At 35.3% G+C, this 20,219-nt stretch overlaps 1 protein-coding gene across 2 annotated transcripts in view; it reads right to left on the bottom strand.

Annotated features, from left to right (window-relative positions):
* ITGAV (integrin subunit alpha V) overlaps positions 1-20,219 on the bottom strand; it is a 101,841-nt gene that overhangs the window by 22,328 nt on the left and 59,294 nt on the right. For both annotated transcript variants that reach the window (XM_006067879.4, XM_006067880.4), the window contains exons 7-17: positions 17,391-17,516; positions 16,466-16,510; positions 15,688-15,731; positions 15,543-15,599; positions 12,705-12,757; positions 12,096-12,298; positions 8,411-8,602; positions 5,787-5,832; positions 4,298-4,405; positions 2,620-2,678; positions 957-1,111 (exon numbers count right to left, since the gene is read on the bottom strand). In XM_006067879.4, the coding sequence (XP_006067941.3) occupies positions 957-1,111; positions 2,620-2,678; positions 4,298-4,405; positions 5,787-5,832; positions 8,411-8,602; positions 12,096-12,298; positions 12,705-12,757; positions 15,543-15,599; positions 15,688-15,731; positions 16,466-16,510; positions 17,391-17,516 (1,088 nt within the window). The remainder of the gene's footprint in view (positions 1-956; positions 1,112-2,619; positions 2,679-4,297; positions 4,406-5,786; positions 5,833-8,410; positions 8,603-12,095; positions 12,299-12,704; positions 12,758-15,542; positions 15,600-15,687; positions 15,732-16,465; positions 16,511-17,390; positions 17,517-20,219) is intronic.

Here is a 20,219-nt window from a genome sequence, read left to right on the forward strand (position 1 = left end):
CAAATAGCATATATTCTATGATTTCAATTTTCTTAAATTTGTTCAGACTTCCTATATGTATATTGGGAACTTTTATATTCTCTAAATGTTGGATACCAAGTTCTATATAGAGTTTATTGATTATGTTGAGTCTTCTATATCTTTACTGATATCTTTGTCTTTTAAATCAAAGTTCACCCTTTATTTCTTTCAATACTTTATATACATATATACTTTGTAACTGATAATTCTAAATCTCAAGTCTTTCCATGGGTTGGCAAAGAGTCGGAGACAACTGAGCAACTTTCACTTCACTTTTCCAGGGCTAAGATTTGTTTGCTGTGTCTTCTAACGGCTTACTCTCTGTTTCTTTAGTACTTTAGAAATGAATTCCTATTTGATTTGAACTTAACCTGTGGGACCTGTAGTAGATTGTTCCAGTGAAAACTGGCATTTACTCTTGCAAGAGTCAGGAGCATCTTTGTTTTGGGGACACTTTAGCCCTGTGGAAAAATCTAGACCTAATACAGAAGTTCAGGTCAGACCCCTAGCTTGCAGCAGGCCCCAGGTGAGTCTGAACCCCCATAATGGTGTTGGCAAGTACTGCTCCCCCTCTGCCCAGGTTCCATCCCTCCCTCCCTAGCTACCCTGACTCACACACTTGCTTACAACTCACAAGTCAGGTTTAGCCAATGGATTTTTTTAATTGATTAATTGGGGAGGGGTGGATTTCTTTTATGGTCTTGAGAGTCCAATAATACATTTGTCATAATTTAATAAGGCCACGTGTGATATCCAGTCTGACAAGAGTAGATGTCCTTTACTCAAGTCTGACTCTTTAAAAAGCCCAGTTTCCTCAACTGCATTTTTCTGTTTTCTTGTTTATTCACCACCAAAAAAACTTTTACAGAAAGGAAAAATCATTCAGATGAAAAAATAATACATAGAAAGATAAGAAACATAAAAGTATGTCTTACCCGCAGATATGCGATCAGCTCCTCACACTGCATCTGTCCCCCCCTTGAGATGGTCATGTTCTTGGAGTGACCCGGGGACCTGTTATGGAGAAAGAGTGCTCGTCGAATTGCTCCTTTCTGCTTGAGTTTATCCAAAAGAAGCTCCACCTGGAAGTCTATACAAACCAAAGGATTTATAACCAACATAATCTTTATGGACACCTACCTGTCCTAAATATCTCAAGTTTTCATGTAAAGAGAGATACACAGACATTTCTAAAGAAGTAACTTGCTTCTAATTCATTCTTAAAAAGTCTATCTGGTATAGTGAGACCACAACATATTAATTCTGAATAAATATTTAATAATTAACTAATCCAACCATTCCCAACTTAATGTCATCTAATAATTCAGACACTAGATATTGATAAAACAACTAGCAGATAGAAGGGAATTTTTTTTCTTTTCACTTAAGCTGAAAGGAGGAAGTTCAGAAATGAGATATGTGAATAATTAAGACTCCCACCACTAACGCAGGTAGCAGCACTCCTGCTGATTGTGAGTAAGAAACGTTTACTAATCTGCACCCATACATTCACTACCGCGATGAATGAGCAGTTTGTATCAATTGCAACTCCTACTTCTAGTGAAGCTACCATATCAAACTATCAGGTAAATATGTCTCTCGTGAAGCAAATGACCAAACAAAGCTGACTAGGTCAGGAATCATCTTAAAAAGAATGTGCAGCCAGGAATCAAGCATAGTTGCTAGATTACCAGCTTTAAAGATTCAGTTCTTCTTAAATAGTTTCTTCAAAGGAGATAAGAATGCAGATCTTTAAAACCACAAGTCTCCTTTCAAGTTCCTCTAAATGCTCAACTTCATAACAAATCTGAGTGAAAACCCAGGATTATTTTGCTTCCAGTTCTGTTCCATCCACTCTTTGAGAGACAGCAAGCGCCTGCCTCTAGCCTCTTGAAACTGCCATTTCCTCTGCAAAATACGTGTCCAGGTATCCCTTAGCTCCTTCATTTCCTTCAGGTCTTGACTGAAAAATTACCTTCCTTGCTACCCTATGTGAACTTCAGACACAAACACACCTCCCAGCAGACTCAGTCCTCTGTTAAGAGCTTCACTGTTATTTCTTAGCATTTACACTGACAAATCTCCACAACAGTTACTGAAGTCTCCTACCCTGCTTACAGAATCACATTAACAATTTTTTGGAAAAAAAGAGTGAAGTTAGTATTTTCTGTGTGGGTTAAACTTAGTGGTCAAAACTTTTTCTCCTTCCCTCTCTTTCTAAATCACCTCTACTCCTGAAATTACCAGGGTTTCTCCGACACATAAAATATAAACTTCTCAGTAGGTAACTGACTTTATAAGCAATGATATTCATTTTTCCTGAAGTTCATTTGTCTCACATTCGTAACTTTAACTTTCTCAAGACCGTATTTATCACTAATTTTTCAGAATGCCAATAAATAAACGTATTATCTCTGAACTGGCTTAAGAGTTGCCAAACAAAATAATTATGTTGTAATTTTAAATGTCTTTAACATAAACATTCAAATAAAAAAAAACAATAACAATTATCTGAATGGTTATTCAGATATCCTAGAACGTTTTCTAAGTGCTGCATACGCAGCACCATTATATATAATTTTTCCATAGAACACTTACCAAGCTTCGTAGGAAGTGCTCCTTTGCCATCTGCCTTTAAGCAGAACCTGACATTAAAACTGTAAAAAAATAAAAAATATATACAAATCCCATAATCCAGTTTAAACATTTTTTATTATCACCCAAATCTCGCATTTCTTCTTTTTTAAATCTCACATTTCTAATACTTAGTTTACACTGTGAAGCCTTGTATCTTTCTTTACATCTTAATATTATTTTTATGTATTAAACTATACAGAATATTCTAACTCATTCTTCAGTAACTTAGGCACATTTCCTCACGATACTTTAATGAGACAAAAAAGAAAAAAAAAATTCCTAACCTCCTCTCAAGTTTATAGAATTTCTCTGACAAATCTAAATGAGGAAAATGACAGTCCAGATTTAAAATAAATATCTCACTTATTTAAAAGCCCCGCAAAGCTCCTTTAATTAATGAGCTCCTCTAGAACAGCATTTTTCACAGCTTATTACTAGGTCATGACATCAGTTTACTGGTCTGTGGGAAGCATCTTAAAAAAACGAATATATGTGTAAAATTGACGTTAAGTATCAAGGGTAAGATTTCATGAAAATTAAGTTTTAAAAACGTATGTTTACTGTATTATGATGTAAAATGGATTTCATCCTATAATCAAAAACACGTGAAAGCTACTGCTCTAGTTAATGTATTCAAAGCCTTCATTCACACTGTTACCAGAATAAGCAAAAACCTTGAAAATGTCACTGCCAATCAATGAAAATGAAGACCAAATACTATTGAACTTTTAATGCACTCTGATGAAAGAAATAAAATTTTTATTGTATACATGTTTGTTTAATATATATATTATAAACAAAATTTTGAAAAATGATTTTAATAACAACAATAAATACTTCAAAAACAAAATCAGGAAAAGTATCTTTCCATTAGATCATTTGAAGTAAAATTTTCCCAGCTTCCAATCATTCAACCCTTCATATATAAGTTCTCTTTGATTTTTCTGTGTAAGTAAGAAACACGAACATTGTTTCCCAAAGTTGGGTACTTAAGTCAGTTTATATCGATCAGGACTTTTCATTATTAATTTTATATTTATGTTGACATGCATGAGAAAGACTGGTTTCTCCATTTTATTTTAATATGTTTTAAAGTAAAACATGAGTCAGTTTAAAGGAAAAAAATCTTAAAAAATTTATAAATACAAATAGAATAAAAAATATTAAAAAAAAATCACATGATATAGTGAAAAGTAATAAAAAATGTAAACTTGAGAAATAGAGAATTTCAGACATTAAGTTTACAGAAAAAGTTACATTTTTCTTCAGAAATTAGTGAAAGAACAAACAGAAGACCAATACCTTCAAGCAAAATAATTCTTTTCATACAATGAGTCACAGATACTAAATCTGAAAAACATCATTAGTTTTTAAAAATCAAAATCAAAATGTTCACTGGGTTTTTTATTTTTGATATATTCATTTTTCAAAAATTAGTTTTATACTAGTTTATAGAATATTTCTAGAGGCTTATATGTACCCTCTTTGGAACAATATTTGTAAATTCAATCTATGACAAGAAAATAGAGTATATCCATAGAAACTGTTTTAGTAATATTTCAGCCCACTCCCCCATTTTCAATTAATTTTATAATGATTGAACCAATAATTATAACTATTATTAAACAAAAACCCTTACCAGGAAACTTTGAGATCTGTCCCAGGCAGAGGGCAGGTTTTATTCTCTTGATTTAAAATGCTAGGGTACACTTCAAGGCCAGCATTCACAGTGATAACTGGTCTGGCCCTGGTTTTAAAAAACAGAAAAAAGTTATTCAAAATGACACACTGATCTAAGTGCTTCAGGTTCACACTCATGGTGCGTGCAGCGCAATGCTCACTCAAGCCGTGTCTGTAAAGGCACAGAGAACAGAAACAATCCAAACGTAGAAAGACCAAACAGCCCAGTCTGCCCCGGACTGTCTTGATTTTATCAGTGAAAGTTCCATGACCCCCTCAATTCCAGGCAAAGCAGGACCACTGGGCACAACCTATCTGAACACAGCCCATTAAAGCAGGATGATTAAACAAGTTGGGGGACAGCTACCTAATGCAGCTGCAATACAAGAGGGAGATGAGTGCTGTAAAGCCATCTGCACTAATATGGGATGATATTAGCCAGGAGAGAACTTTAGTATGACAGGAAAAAAAAACCACCATGTAAAAAGGATGCGTGCACACATTCACACACAATTTTGTAATGCACAGAATGTTTCTAGTAGGATATACTAACGAACTAGTAACTGGTGTGAGAGGAAGTATGTATTTTTTATTGTATGCCCTTTTTATATTGCTTGACATTTTACCACATGCCTGTATTACTGCTATTACTATTAATAGCAATTTTTAAAACTAAACAATAAATTAAAATAAATATAGTTTCCCAAAGTTCAGATGTACATGCTTATGCTCTGTAAAAAAAATATAGCAGGCTCAGGGCAGTGTGCTTGTTCCAATCACGACAAATCCTAGAACCTGTATGGTCGCAAGCTGCTCTGAGAGGCACAATCAGGTTGACCTACACTACACAAGAGTGTTACTTTTCCTGCCAGATATAAGCACAGTCCCTAGAAGTGTAAACATCTTAATCTACTTGAGAAGCCAGATGATACCGTAAGGCACGAGGAACTGATGAAACACAGAGAATTACTGGAAATATGGATGAAGCTGGGAACTAGAGATATGTAGATTTACACATATTACTCTGATAAAAATATTTATTTTGGGAGTCATTACATCCTTCCCCGGTGGTCTCAGAATACTGTGGCACAAACACCAAGTTAATTTCTTGTCTCTTAGAGGAAAATGTAACTTTTATACTTTTAAATGTAACTCGTATACTTTTAAATTCATAAAATCTAAAACACAGGAGAATATCTTTGAACAAATTTAAAGAACAAAGATGGAAAATTCTTAATGCTTTTCTAATAAAAAATAATCTACTGCTTTCTCTATTCTGGGGATCTCCTTGTATCACTTCTCCTTGCCTGAAGTGAATCTTGAATAGAAAGAACAAATTTTATCATTACTTCAAGAAAATTAAAATGAAATTTAAGCACTGGTACTTAACTATAAAACTTCCATATAATTCATAACACTCCTGTATTATCAGATATGGAAAGTCTTACCTGTATAATACAGCTCTATCAACACCAAAAGCTCCTACAATTAAGTCTTAAAAGAGAATAGAAAAAATATGTTAATAATAATAGTTTTTTAAAATTCACATACCATTCTATAAAGCTCTCCATGTACATAATAAAGATTAGATTTAGACATAGACTCAAAGTTCTTCATCAGTGATTTTAAGACAACATCTAAAAGGCTAAAATTTATATGAAAACTTTATACTATTATCAATGACAAACACTTTCACAACACTAATTTTTTCATCCATCCAGGTAGATAAGAATCTTCTGAATAGATACTGAGTAAAAATCAGCACCAATGAAGAAGGATATACCACCCAAACACACATTCCCAAAGGTAAAAGCTTTATAGATGCCTGTGGATTTTTTTAATTTAGTTTTTTAAAATTTATTTCTTTTTAATTGAAGGATAACTATAATATTGTGTTGGTTTCTGCCATATATCAACATGCATCAGCCATAGGGATACATTTGCCTGTGGACTTAAATTTCTCTTTTTCTGAAACAAAAAAATTTTTGAATGTTGTGTTTTGAAACAAAAAAAAATTTTTTTCTGTTTTTGAAACAAAATATAACCAAAATACAAACACAGTTGATTCTTGAACAACATGGGTTTGAACTGTGAAAATCTACTTATACGTGGATTTTTTTTTTTTTTTTTTTTCCACAGAAAGTACTACACCACTACACAACCCAAGGTTGATTCACAACCAGAACTGTTGATACAGAGGTCAAGTGTAGTCAGTTACAGATGAACTTTTGAGTGTGCAGAGGGTCAGCACCCTTAACACACTGTCCAAGGATCAACTGTACCTAGAATCCTTAGAATGACAGCAGATAGCATCCAAATCAACAAGAAATGCGTTAATCTTCACACGTATCTTCACACGTAGCTAGTACCACTGGTTCACAATCAGGAAAAATGAATCAGAACTGTATCTCACAGTATATGCATGCATGTGCGCTAAGTCACTACAGTGTGTCTGACTTGGTGATCCCATGGACTGTAGTCCAATAGGCTTACCCAAGCTTAATTTGACAAAGCTCTTTCTAAGCAGAAAAGTACATGAGAAACCATAAAGACAGGTACAATGGATCACAAAAGAATTAGGAACTTTTTTATGCCCCTAAAGAAAACATCACAGGGAACAGAGCTGTCTGTGCTCCGTTCCCCCTCAGTGATGACCACCTGCCTTGAACAATGGCAGGGCTTGAACAGCAGCTGAAATACTGAATTAAACTGACTTATAACATAGAATCAAGAGAGGAGTAATTAATATTAGGTTGGTGCAAAAGTAATTAATATTAGGTTGGTGCCATTTGATATTGGAATATATCCTTAAATAAATGGGGTTATGTTATACATCATTTCAATGTGCATTTCTCGCTTTACATTTTTTTGCTAATGACTTAATACTTGCTGTATATTTTATATTTATTTTAGACTATGGAAATGATGTTAGACAAAAAGCAAAATTGAGTGACTTTCTTATTCAAGTTCAAAGTGGGTCACAGACAGCAGCAGAGACAATTCACAACATCAACAAAGCATTTGGCCAAGGAACTGTTGAACATACAGGCCACTGGTAATTCAAGAAGTTTTGCAAATGAGATGAGAGCCTTTAAGATTAGGAGCGTAGTGGCCGGCCATCATAAGTTGAAAACCACTAACTGAAAGGATTATCAAAGTGGATCCTCTTACAACTACACAAGAAGTTGAAGAACTCAACGCTGACCATTCTATACTTGTCTGGCATTTGAAGCAAATTGGCAAGGTGAAAAAGCTAAAGTACATGCCTTGTGAGCTGACCGAAAATCAAAATAATAGTCCTTTTGAAGTGTCATCTTCTCTTATTCTATGCAACAACAATGAACCATTTCTCAATCATATTGTTACCTGTGATGAAAAGTGGATTTTATACAAAACTGGTGACAATCAGCTCAGTGGTTAGACTGAGAAGAAACTCCAAATCACTTTCCAAAGCCAAATTTGCACCAAAAAAGGTCATGGTCACTATTTGGTGGTCTGCTGCTGGTCTGATCCACTACAGCTTTCTCAATCCCAGTGAAAGCATTACATCTGAGAAGTATGCTCAGAAAATTGATGAGATGTATGGAGAACTACATCACTTGCAGCAGGCATTGCTCAACAGAAAGGGCCCAATTCTTCTTCACAACAACCCCTGACTGTATGTTGCACAATCAATGCTTCTAAACTTGAACAAATTGGGCTACAAGTTTTCCCTCATCCTCCATATTCACCTGACCTCTCACAACTGACTACCACTTCTTCAAGCATCTTGACCACTTAATGCAGCGAAAATGCTTCCACAACCAGCAGGAAACAGAAAATGCTTTCCGAGAGGTTCGTCAAATCCTGAAGCACAGATTTTTACACTACAGGATTAAACAAACTTATTTCTCACTGGCAAAAATGTGTTTATTGTAATGGTTCCTATTTTGATTAACAAAGATGTGTTTGAACCTAGTTATAGTGATTTAAAGTCCATGGTCTGAAACTCCAATTACATTTGCACCAACCTACTACTACTGGCTGTTAGGACTGAAAAATCTAAGATGCACTATTTATTTCTAGGAAGCACCTGGATATCCGTTCTTGTCTATATCCGTGGCTCCTTTCATGGAATAGCCGAAGCTTGGTGGCATGCTCCGAGCTGCCCACTTCCCTTCAAGGATCTGCGACGGTACTGCATTCAAGCCTGTGGGTCTTCCATTGAAAATATAAACAATTCCTTTTTTATCTTCACCCCCATATGGAGCAGCAATTGCAATATCTGAGGGGGAAAAGGAAGAGGGGGAGAGTAAGGAGGGGGGAAAGGGGTGGGGGGAAGGTAAAGAAGAAATGAGAGTGGGAGGGAGGAGGGAATAGATGGAGAAAATAAGTCATAGTACTCATCATTATTTCTGTGGAGAAGATCCTAACATCTTTAGAATCCATGTATTGATACCATGATAAATATCAAACTTCAGTAGGGTACTCTTAACTCAAAAGCAAAAACCAAACTCAAGGAGATTCAAGCAAATAGTATGGAAATGACATTAACTTGGAGCCATATATTCTGGGTCTGATCTTGGACAAATCACTTAACCTTTCTTGACCTCAAATGACTCATCCTTAAAACAGAGAGGAGGGGACATGTCCAAATATTCATCTAAGGTTCATTCTAGCTCTCAAAATTCTTGTTAATTTAATTGGGCATGGTTTGGGGGTTGTTTTTTGTTTTGTTTTTTGAGAAGTCAATCTGGTTCAGAGACATGAACGCTATGATTTCATCTCTATCTTAATCAATTTATACTGAAATTTTTTTAAAAGTTTGAAATTCTTAAGAAAAAAAAAAAACAACCAAATGGTCACTATAACCTTTATTAACTCCAGAATATATTATGAATACTATGTCCACTTCCCTCTACCTTTGCTGGCCCCACGCTGGACAAGCCATTCTCATCCTTTGCCTGGACCCCTAAAGCAGTCTAAGTGCTTCCACACTTCTACTCTTGTCCCTATAATCCCTTCTCCTCAAGACTGCCATATGTTAATATCATGTCACTTTCCTTCTTAAAAATCCTTCAATTATTTCCCAAAGCATTCAAATCCACCTAGTTTGTCCATTCATCACCCCACCTCTAACCCAACCCCAGATCTTCCTACCAATCCTGGCCTTTAAACTCACCAGGTTAGCCCCCATCTCTGGATTTATACTTGCTGTGCCCTCTGCTTTATAGGCTCTTGCTCCAGAGCTTTTCAAGCTTTGCTCCTACTGTTTGTCCAAACTGTCAGAGCGTTCTTCCCTGGCCCTTCTGTGGGTAACAGCTTCTCCTTCCTCTGTCTAGGCACTCTCTATCACATCACCTTGCCTTTTGTTTGTCTAAACTTTACCACTACCTGAATTTCCCCTTTATGTGTTTATTCTATTGGTCCTCTGCAAAACATAAATTTCCTAAGAACAAAGATGTGTTCATCTTGCTTATAACAGCCCTTAAATACCAGACATTTCAAACTGCCTCAGTTTTCTTAATAGACCTAAAGTGGTTTCACCCCCCTCAACGTAACCTCCCAAGACATCAAAGACACCTCGTCACTCATTTTTTAAGACAGTTATACCCAGGAATATGTCAAACACTGTGATGACTACTTTCTAGAGTTAACTTGTTCACGTTAAACTTGCTCCTATTGATGCTAAATTCCTTAAGGACATGGATGGGCTCTAATTCATCCTCTCATTTTTAGCACTTACAACAGTGCTTAGCCTGACATAAGCACCAACTAAGAATCTGTTATCCTTGAATAAAAAGTAGTATTTAAATTATGTAAAAGTTCGTCTTAATCCTTCCTTAAGTTTTAAAAAATAAATATAAATTCTAAATTGATATATGCACTAAGAAAGTTTTTATTAAAATACAATTTCCCAACAGAAGATGGCTCTACTACTGAGAGACGGTTGTAAAAAACTTCTCCTTACCTTTCCTAAACCTTTGCTATTTTGTATATTCTAATCATATCTTCTCTTGGCTGGTATCTGTCTAGCCTGGAGAGCCCTCCTTTTTCATGTAATCAGTCTACTCCTTTGATCATTTTAGTTTCTTTTTCTGTGCTTTTTCCCCCTCTGCCTTTCTGGAGAAGTATTGACAAAAACTCCACGTAATTGTGGAACATAATTTTATTATTGTTTTCAGTATCCCTCTTGATCATACCTAGGGTTTTCCCAGTGGGTGTTAAGTGGAAAGAGAGGAAAATAGGGGCAAAGACAAAAAAAGAGTCAATGTCATCAGGTCTGAATAAGGAAAAGATCCAGGTTATAACTAATACACACACACATACAGACTATATGGGACAATAAGACCTCAGGAGACACTTTGGGGGCAAAAAAAAAATCCTCAATGGCATCTAGCTCTAAAAGTAAAATCTCTTTGTAAAACTGTTATAAATCTTTCATATTTTTTAGCTATCACCGCTTATAATTTTTGTGTTCACAGTACATTTTAATAGGAATAGGGAAAGCAAGATGAGACGCTATCTGGATTACGATATTAAAGAAACGTTCTTTAAAGTGGCTGGAATATTCTCAAAACAGGGTGAAGGCAAACATGTCCAGGTTTTCCCAAAATGCCTGGAGACAGGCCCATCCTCAGCAAAGAACCTGTTAAATTTACTCAAGGTAGAACTTCGAATCTGGCCCTGTGTTCTAGGTAGTTTTTGTTATCAAAAGGTAATGATTTGATCTGTTCTATAGTATTCTTCTCAAGTTCTATATTGAGTTTTATACTAGAATTCCATTTATGTTCTCCTGGTGGTAAAAAATAAACTTTAAGACTATTTTAGGAAGCAAAATGTCCCCTTGAGTAGTTTTTCCACTAACAATGAAAACTTCTAGGGTGAGAGATGACACTTTCAGCACGTGACATAACACTACCCATGTGGCAGGAATGGAGTCTTGAAGCCAAACAAACATTTTCCTTTTCTACTACTAATAGGGAGATTTGAGAGTCATCTGTCTTTTTTGAGGTTTTCATCTTACTTTACAACTTTCTTGTCATTTTCGGGGGGATATCCCTATATACTGCTGATTATACAAACAAACCCATAGTTCAACTCTCCATTTTGTGACCTCTAGGAAGATTATTAGTATCATTCCTTTTTGAAAAAATCTTGGTAATTTGTAATCTACATTTCACTCTATAGTAGAAGCCAACTTTGATTTTTAAAGCTATCTATAGCTAGTAATTAAATTATTAAGTGGGACTGTTATAAAAGTGAATGTATACCTTTTTTATCTGTCCCTGTGAAGGGAGATACAACCTCCCTCAGAATATTCTGGATAGCCACAACAAAATTATGGCTTTAAAAATATTAGTATCAAATCATACTTTTGAAGGAGGCATTAGGGTCAGCATTGCCTTGACAATAGGCCTAGGAGCATTTTTTACATTTGTATCTGAATGGACAGCAGAGGGCACTGCTGCTAAGCAGGACATAGACAAAAAATCACCAGCTCACACTGGGCTCCCTGGAATGCAAGTGCCTTTCAAAAATTAACCACTCTGATGCTCTAATTTGAGCTGCATGTATAACAACTCATGAGAGTCAGTTTTTGAAAATTCCCCTCTGATTTTTAAGGGAAATGAACAACCTGTCATTGAACCTAGTGTGTCACCAAATCCTTCCTTCCAGGAAGGAGGTTTGCTGGTATGAGCTTCTATAAATAGGGTAGAGGACTTTTTCAAGTGGCCACAGAAAATCAGGGACCTTCAGCTCCTCACACTCCTTACCATTGAAGCCATCCTGGTCTAGATCTCCCAAAGGTGCTATGGCACTGCCGAACCTTGCAAAGACCTCAAAACCATTCAGCTTGATCGTCTGGAAGTCCCCCGAAGCTTTCTGCAGAGACACCGAGACCTGCCCCACCTCCTGGAGTTTGCCATCAGAACCGCGATCCATGAAGAGAGGTGCGCCGATAAACACATCTGCATAACTAAAAGACAAGAATCGTTTTCATGAAGAGCAAGATCAAATTCCATGTGACTATTAATAATCATTTTCTTTCTTAGTTGAAACTCAAGTTTTCCTCTTTCTAACTCTCTTAAGGCCACATTTGAAATGACCATTTCTAATTCAAACCTTCCTTCAGTTCTTTTAAGAAACTATGAGTAATTCATAAGATTATTTTATTCCTTCATACTATAAAAGCTATTGAAAGGAATTATTAACAACATAAAGGTTTTCTAGTATTCATGATTATGGCTGCATCAAATTGGTTCCTTAAATAGGAAGATTAGTGGGAAGGAGACAGAGAAACAGAAGGAAAAATGTTTAGTTTTAGTAAAGCATTCATAAACACAAGAGGAAAACTGTTTCTGGAAACATTTTTTAAAACTTACTCATCCCCATTAATGTCAGTTGCAGCGACAGAAAATCCAAAATATGCAGCCATCTGGATAATGAGATGAAAATGAAATGTTTACAATTTCATCCAACTAATTTAGAAAATTAATATTTGTTGTGTATTTACCAAATAGAAAGGATTACTTTTTTCTCTGTATATAGTGCTTCAATCTAAGTTTCTTCTTTTGTTTATTCTACCAAAACAATGACCGTCAGTTAATGAGGCTTGTATACTTTCCTAGATTTACTGGCAAGACAGCAATGTGTCTTGCAAGACATTCCAGTGTCTTCAACACATGCCATTCACAAGTCCAAGTACAATCAAGGCTCCTCCTGAGGCCTCACCTCCTATCTCCTGTCCTCTCTATTTACCCAAAACACCAGACACACTACCAGAAAGACAGACAAGACATTTCAACTGAACACAAGAAGTTATAAATGATGCCAGCACAGTAAAAATAATAAATACTAATTTGAATAGGTCATAAATAGTTCTCAGAGAAGGCAATGGCAACCCACTCCAGTACTTTTGCCTAGAAAATCCTATGGACGGAGGAGCCTGGTGGGCTGCAGTTCATGGAGTCGCTAGAGTCGGACACGACTGAGCGACTTCACTTTCACTTTTCACTTTCATGCGTTGGAGAAGAAAATGGCAACCCACTCCAGTATTCTTGCCTGGAGAATCCCAGGGACAGAGGAGCCTAGTGGGCTGCCGTCTATGGGGTCGCACAGAGTCGGACACAACTGAAGTGACTTAGCAGCAGCAGCAGCAAATAGTTCTTCCTATGTGAAACCACTACAACTCGAAAGAAATTACTGTTTGGAAAGATACAGAATGGAGTTTCTTTTTGTTTCACATCTCAATCAATTATGTGCCAGTGGTTTTGCTTTTAAATTGCATGTAGTACAAATGTGCTTGGGTTTATCATGGGCTTGTTTTGCAGAGAAGGAATGTCCTCTCCTCACCACAGGAGACTGCTGGCCATCACAGACAGAGCAATCTGGCTGGAAATACATGTGAAAAAAAAAAGTTCTAAACAGATTCCAACATACAAAACAAAACTAGGAGTGATGACAGACTAAAGATGAACTAAAATGAAAGATGAGTCAACAAACCAAAAAAAGTGGTTAGTAAATCTTCCAAAATTCGATTAGCTGAGCTATCAGGAGGGAATAATATGGGAGATTCCCAGGTTAATCTATTTTGAATTTATACCGTGTAACTGAGAAAATGAAAGACAAGGTCCGTGTTGAATCACAAGGTCAGAACATGTGTAATAAAGTGCGCTGTATTAGGGGTACCATGATAAAGTGATGGCTGGAATTTAACAGAATACTACTCTTGGATTGTGGTCTCTCAGGTTACTGGGCCTGAAACTGCAAAGAAAGGATGTCACTGACTGAGAAAAGTCTTGTCCTGTGTTATTATCATTGAAGTTTTTTCCCTTGGATTTTCACCACATCCCCATAAGGAAGCTACCAGGATCCCTATTTTTATACGTAAGCCATCAGATTGATGATGGTAAACACCATATCCAATGCAGTAAGACTGAGTAGTGAGAACCCAGGTCAGTCCTAAATGCAAACCCTGCTTTCCTCCACAAAAGAGCTGAAGACAAAGAGAAAGCATCAAGGACCAAGTACAAGACTCAGAGACACACACGGGCACCCGACTGCAGAAGCTGCTTGAGGACAAGAAGCCGGGACAGCACAAAGGGAGAGCCGCCCCTGCCACAGCCGTAACAGCTGACAATTGCACATGTCAACCCTGATGGCCACACAAGCGGGACGCTCCTGGGGACTCGAGTCTAGTTTCCCAGCCTATCAATCCTCTCGCAAAGCCAAACAGTCTCAACTGAACAAGAAGTGGGCTTAAATCCTAGATGTGCAGACTAGGAGATGCTTTTTTCTACTACTGATTAAGTTTTCCTTTATTGTTACAGGTACACCTCGGAGATGCTGTAAGGTCAGTTTCAGACCAGACCACCACAATAAATTGAACAGTCCAATAAAGTGAGTCACACAAATTTTTTGGTTTCCCGTACATGTAACATTTAAACTTTATTATAGTCTATAAGTGTGCAATATCATTATATCTAAAAAAACAATGTACATATCTTCATTTTAAAATACTTTATCACTAAAATATACTAACCATCATCTGACAACTCAGGGTTGCCACAAACTTTCAGTTTGTAAAAAAATCAAGCAGAATCTATGAAATGTATCACGGTATACCTATACTAACTTACCATTTCATTCTTTGAGACATACAATAATACAGAATATTGTAAAATGCCTATAATTATGGAGAATGTCTAGTACTTAAGTTAGTAACTGAAGAATGTTGTATTTCATGTAGTACGAATGAAGTTTACTTGTAATATCTATAGTAAACACATCTTGGCCATGCTGTTTTACATCTAATAAAATTAAAAGGTCATTCTTTAGAGAGATCATTCTTTAAAAAAAAAAAAAGCATAGATCATTCTTTAAAAGAGAATTTAATGTTATTAGCAAATAAAAAGGAAATTTTTTAGTTTTGTATGTGTTCAATTTGATTTTGTATTTCCTTTTTTAAAAAACTATTGTTAACAATTACAAAAGGCTTTGCTTAAATAAATTACTCTGGTTAAAACAAAGGTGAAATATTTAAAGCTTATTTTATATTTATAATATCCACTATTAAACCAATAGTTTCTATATATTGAATATTAACCATCAGAATATTACCAAGAAAAGTTGTTAAAGATAGTAGGAAGTGTTGGTGTCAAAATGTTAAGTGAAAAAAACAAAACAAAAAAAACAAACCCCACAACATTTCAAAAGCATACCTGTTCACCAGTAAAATTGTGTAAGGAGGACATGTTTTTCCCATCATAAATATAAACCTGTGCAAGAAAAACAAAAGCATATGAAATAGAGTAAAATACAAAATAACCCAGAGATTTTTTAGAAAACACCTTTTAAGTTTCCTACCATTCCCAAAGTCCTCGCTGCTCTTGGAACTCCTGAAACGAAGTCTGAAAAGAAAAAAATTACTTCTTTTTAAGACCAATACTGGCAACTCCAATAGTAAGTGGCTATGTCAGACAGCTTTAAGTTTTGTTATTTCAGTAGACAGTAAGTATGAGATCTTAAAAACTTGGGAATCCATAATAAATGACCCAAGCATTGATTTTAACCACAAAATCAAATCTTTACAAAATATGGAAAGATCCTTGAAGACTTCAAATAAATGCATGTGTGCCCTTAAGGTATTTATAATCTTGTAAAAAAGAGCAGAGAAGAGAAAAGGGCTTAAGGATGAAGAAAAGCTGTACATACAGTAATAAGAAATAATCCAGAACCAAGTGAAACAGGGCTGAGGCTGCAATGATACAGAAACGTGATCAAATCAGGCCAAGTCTAGGCTCCCAGGACTGAGCTCTGAAGACGGACAAAGAGAAGATACAGACAGAGCTCAGAAAGTTACAGATGATGTGTCCAAAGAAAGCAGAAACTATTCAACTGTGCCTCGCCAAGAGAACTGAACCCACCACACGTAAGAAGGAAAGAGCTGAAAAAACGGCTGGAAGTGAGAGCAGACAGAGGTCGCTGAGGCACTCAGCTCCCTTGGCTGGCTAAAAGAGGTTTACCCGGGACCAAGCTCAGTTTCAAAACTCTTTTAATTGCTGAAATTTTTCAGTGCCACCTGTTTGAAATGCGTAGTCTAAATTTTTTCAAGAGGATTAAATCTAGTTCAAGCACATCATACCATCTATGCCATCACCGTTGAAATCTCCGACGGCCACGGAATAACCTAAAAAGGAACCAAAGGTAAAACACCATCAGGGAAGAATTGATTATCTTCAGCTTATTTGCAGACTAAGCTTTCCTGGAAAATACCATCAACTAATTCCTTTAATTATGTAATATTTTGTCCTCTAGGAGAAATGGGTTCACACATGTGTATGATAAATGTATCTTGAAGAAAATAATGGCACTAAATACTCAAATAGTATATCTTTGTTAGAAATATAAGACTGTTTTATCAACTTTACAAAGGAGTCAGTTAAAAACAGGGCAAATTTGCAATCTGGCGTAAAGGAGTGACAAACAACAGATTTTCTCAATCAGCAAAACACTATTTCTGTCATGTATACTTGGTGTAATGAAGAAGAGAAACTTAGAACAAAAGTAAATAAATCCTAAACCAAAACTGTAGTGTAATACAGGGAACAGAAGTTCAAGAATCAGACTGCCTGGGTTGGAATCTGAGAAAAACAAAGCTATAAGTGAAAGACTTTAGGCAAAGACTTCAGGCTTTATTTTGCCTCTCTGTGCCTCAGTGTCTTTATCTATAAAATGGGAGTAATAACAGCACACTATCACAGACTTGTGAGGATTAAATGAGTTATTACCGATAAAGCTCTTAGAACAACATCCAGAATGCAGCAAGCACGTCTTAAAGACTATCCATTATTATTATCACTGTGTAAATAATCACGCCTTAAATTTTAGCTGCTGAAATACAACATAATCTAGGTACTCAATAACAATTTGAAATTATATGTTCCTTATTTTAAGAAAATCTTAATCTATTTCACATAAAAGATTTTTCTACTGAAAGCAGCATATGCAAATATAGGACAAATCTACCGCAACACCAGAAAGTGAATCCATATTTCGATTTTACCTACCCAAATAACTGTCATCAAAAATAGCTTGTGCAGTCCGGGTTGCTAACTGGTTATTATACTTGATGCTGTAAACTTTGGGGTCATATTTAGATACAATTTCTGCTACTTGATCAGAAATGAGTTGACCTGAAAGAAATACATAAAATAAATTATAATTTAAAATGAGCTGCCCTGAAAACAATATATAAAATAACTGACAATTTTCTAGCAGAATCTTATGATGCAGATGATGGATAGCACCTGCATGAAAGAAAATAGATTAAATATTTCTGCTTATTAGCCTTAAACAACTCTTCATGATCCTAAATCTGAAATTTGATTATTTTTAAGTCACAATTATTTCTATTCAAGGCTAATACTTAGTCTCTGCTAAAAAGCAAAAATTTATAAATGCAGAATTTGTTTTAATTCACTAAAAAGCCAATGTTAAATAAATGGAATCATAAAATCAAGGATTGTTTCCCAACCAAATTTCAAATTAGAACTTGAAAAATCTACTGAAATTATTTTTACTTTCATAATAATTGGTTAAACTGATTTTTCTTAATGGGCTATTTGGACACCTTTATGCAGCAGCCTGAATGAGTGACTACATTTTCTTCACAACCTTAAGTTACCGAGTACACAAGAAAGCCAGACACCTACATGAAAGTCAGATTGCCTCCCTGTGCCCAAGAAAGGCTGTCTGATTTATCAAATGCCATCTCCGTAACATATGGAAAACAATCTCTTCATTTCTGCTATTTCAGAAAGAAAATCGTAATAGCTAAAGATTATCAGTCTAGTTCCAATTTTTCCAGTCACGCTGAGTTTGTAGGGCAGAACACTTTCTGTCCAGATCACTAATTTATTATCTTTGCCTGCGTGTGTGTGTGCTTACTTGCGTCTTGACTCTTTGCGACCCCATGGACAGCAGCCCACTAGGCTCCTCTGTCCATGGGGTTTTCCAGGCAAGAACACTGGAGTGGGCTGCCATTTCCTTCTCTAGGGAATATTCTCAACCCAGGGATCAAACCCACATCTCCTGCATCATTGCAGGCGGATTCTTTACTGCTTGAGCGATTGGGGAATCCCATTATCTTGCCTAAATAGTATCTAACACATAGGAGGGATTCCTTAAATATTTGTTGAATCAAAGAACATAGGAACATTTATCATGTCTTTGGAATAAAACATCATTACCATTGTCTCTATTCTTACAGAGACAATTCTGAGATCTATGGGAAAATTCATCCTAACATCTTATGTATTCCCAATGAAACATGCTGATTTTAATCTTATTAAAATATTATCTGCCCAGTCACTGAGTTTTTAGTAACATATTATACACCATTTATAATAAATCAATAGTATCTGTATCTGTGCTAATTTATAATAAACAGGAATGCCTGCATTGTGCAATACTCAAAGTATTAAAAGAACAAGTAATATTAATATATTCACAATTGTGTCTCTTAAAAAGTCCTGACCGAGAATCACAAAATCCATCTTTGGTTCCCACACATGCCCACGAGACACTTCCTTCTCTTCCACTGAATGATATACCTAGCAGCAAAGAGGAAAATGAACCCATGTTTTATAGCTAACTAGAAAGCATTAATATATATTTTCTTACATATAATTAGAACTGCTATTTTCGTTTTTATTGTAAGGCTGTAAAACTCAAGTATAATTCTCCTACATCATTTCATCTTCCAATAGAGGTATAATTCACAGAAATTCAATCTTTCAGTTTTAGTTAATATGTCTCATACTGATCCTCTTTGCCTGATTTTTCTTTTTCTCCTTTGCCATCCCTTCCAATTTCTCACTTATTCCCATTTTTCATTTCTTATTTTCCTTCCACCTTGTTTTTCCTTCAGCAAATCTCTTTCTTTAGTTCCCTTTCTATAAAGCAAAAGCACAGGTTTTCCTATAAGAAAATAAGTAAAGAAAGCACAGAGCAGAATACAGAAGTAAAATTCAGAGTCAAAAAGTACTTGCAAATAAATATAGTCAGAGATTTTCCAGTTCTTCCAAATATTGGCAATGCTTGAATAACAGAATACCAAATAAACAAAAAAGTCTTGATTTGGTAAATGGCACTTTTTAGCAGAAAATAAACATATGAATATATTGACTAAATAAATAACTATGCTTCTAATGATAAATGAAACATAAATCAAATAAGCAGATATAGTTACTGATTTTCAAAGTGTAAGAAAATAATGACCTGTTATACATTTGTTCAAATGGCAATTTTATTAATCCTCTGGAAATGACTAAAGAATGCAGATTTTTACTTCAATCACTGATGCTAATATATTCTTTTGAAATTTAATAAGATCCTCTATTTTTACAACTTCCCAAATACAAAGAAATCATTCTTGATGTCAGTGATTAATGAGAAAATAACCACATCAATAATCTAATGTGCAAATTAATTTTAAAACCATGAGCTTTTGGAAGGTCACAATTTACCTACAGCTCCTCATACTTCCTAATGATTAATTATATCGTTTCCTCTAAAGTACAGAGATGAAGTATATAAGCAATAAAAATTAATTACTTTAAATTACTTTATAATTTACTTTCAAAATATTTAGTTTATTTTCTACTAGAAATGCATATGTCACATATTGTTATATATTTTACATATACCTTATATGATGTTACAGTCCTTTTTAAAATAATTATATATAGATAGTGGTTATACATTTAATTTTTTCATTTCTTTCTTTTAAATAATTTGAAAAGTCTCAAAGCCTGGTGGGCTGCCATCTATGGGGTCGCACAGAGTCGGACATGACTGAAATGACTTAGCAGCAGCAGCAAAGATACATGATAAGC

The sequence above is a fragment of the Bubalus bubalis genome, chromosome 2 (assembly GCF_019923935.1).
Source record: "Bubalus bubalis isolate 160015118507 breed Murrah chromosome 2, NDDB_SH_1, whole genome shotgun sequence".
Taxonomy (NCBI): Eukaryota; Metazoa; Chordata; class Mammalia; order Artiodactyla; family Bovidae; genus Bubalus; species Bubalus bubalis.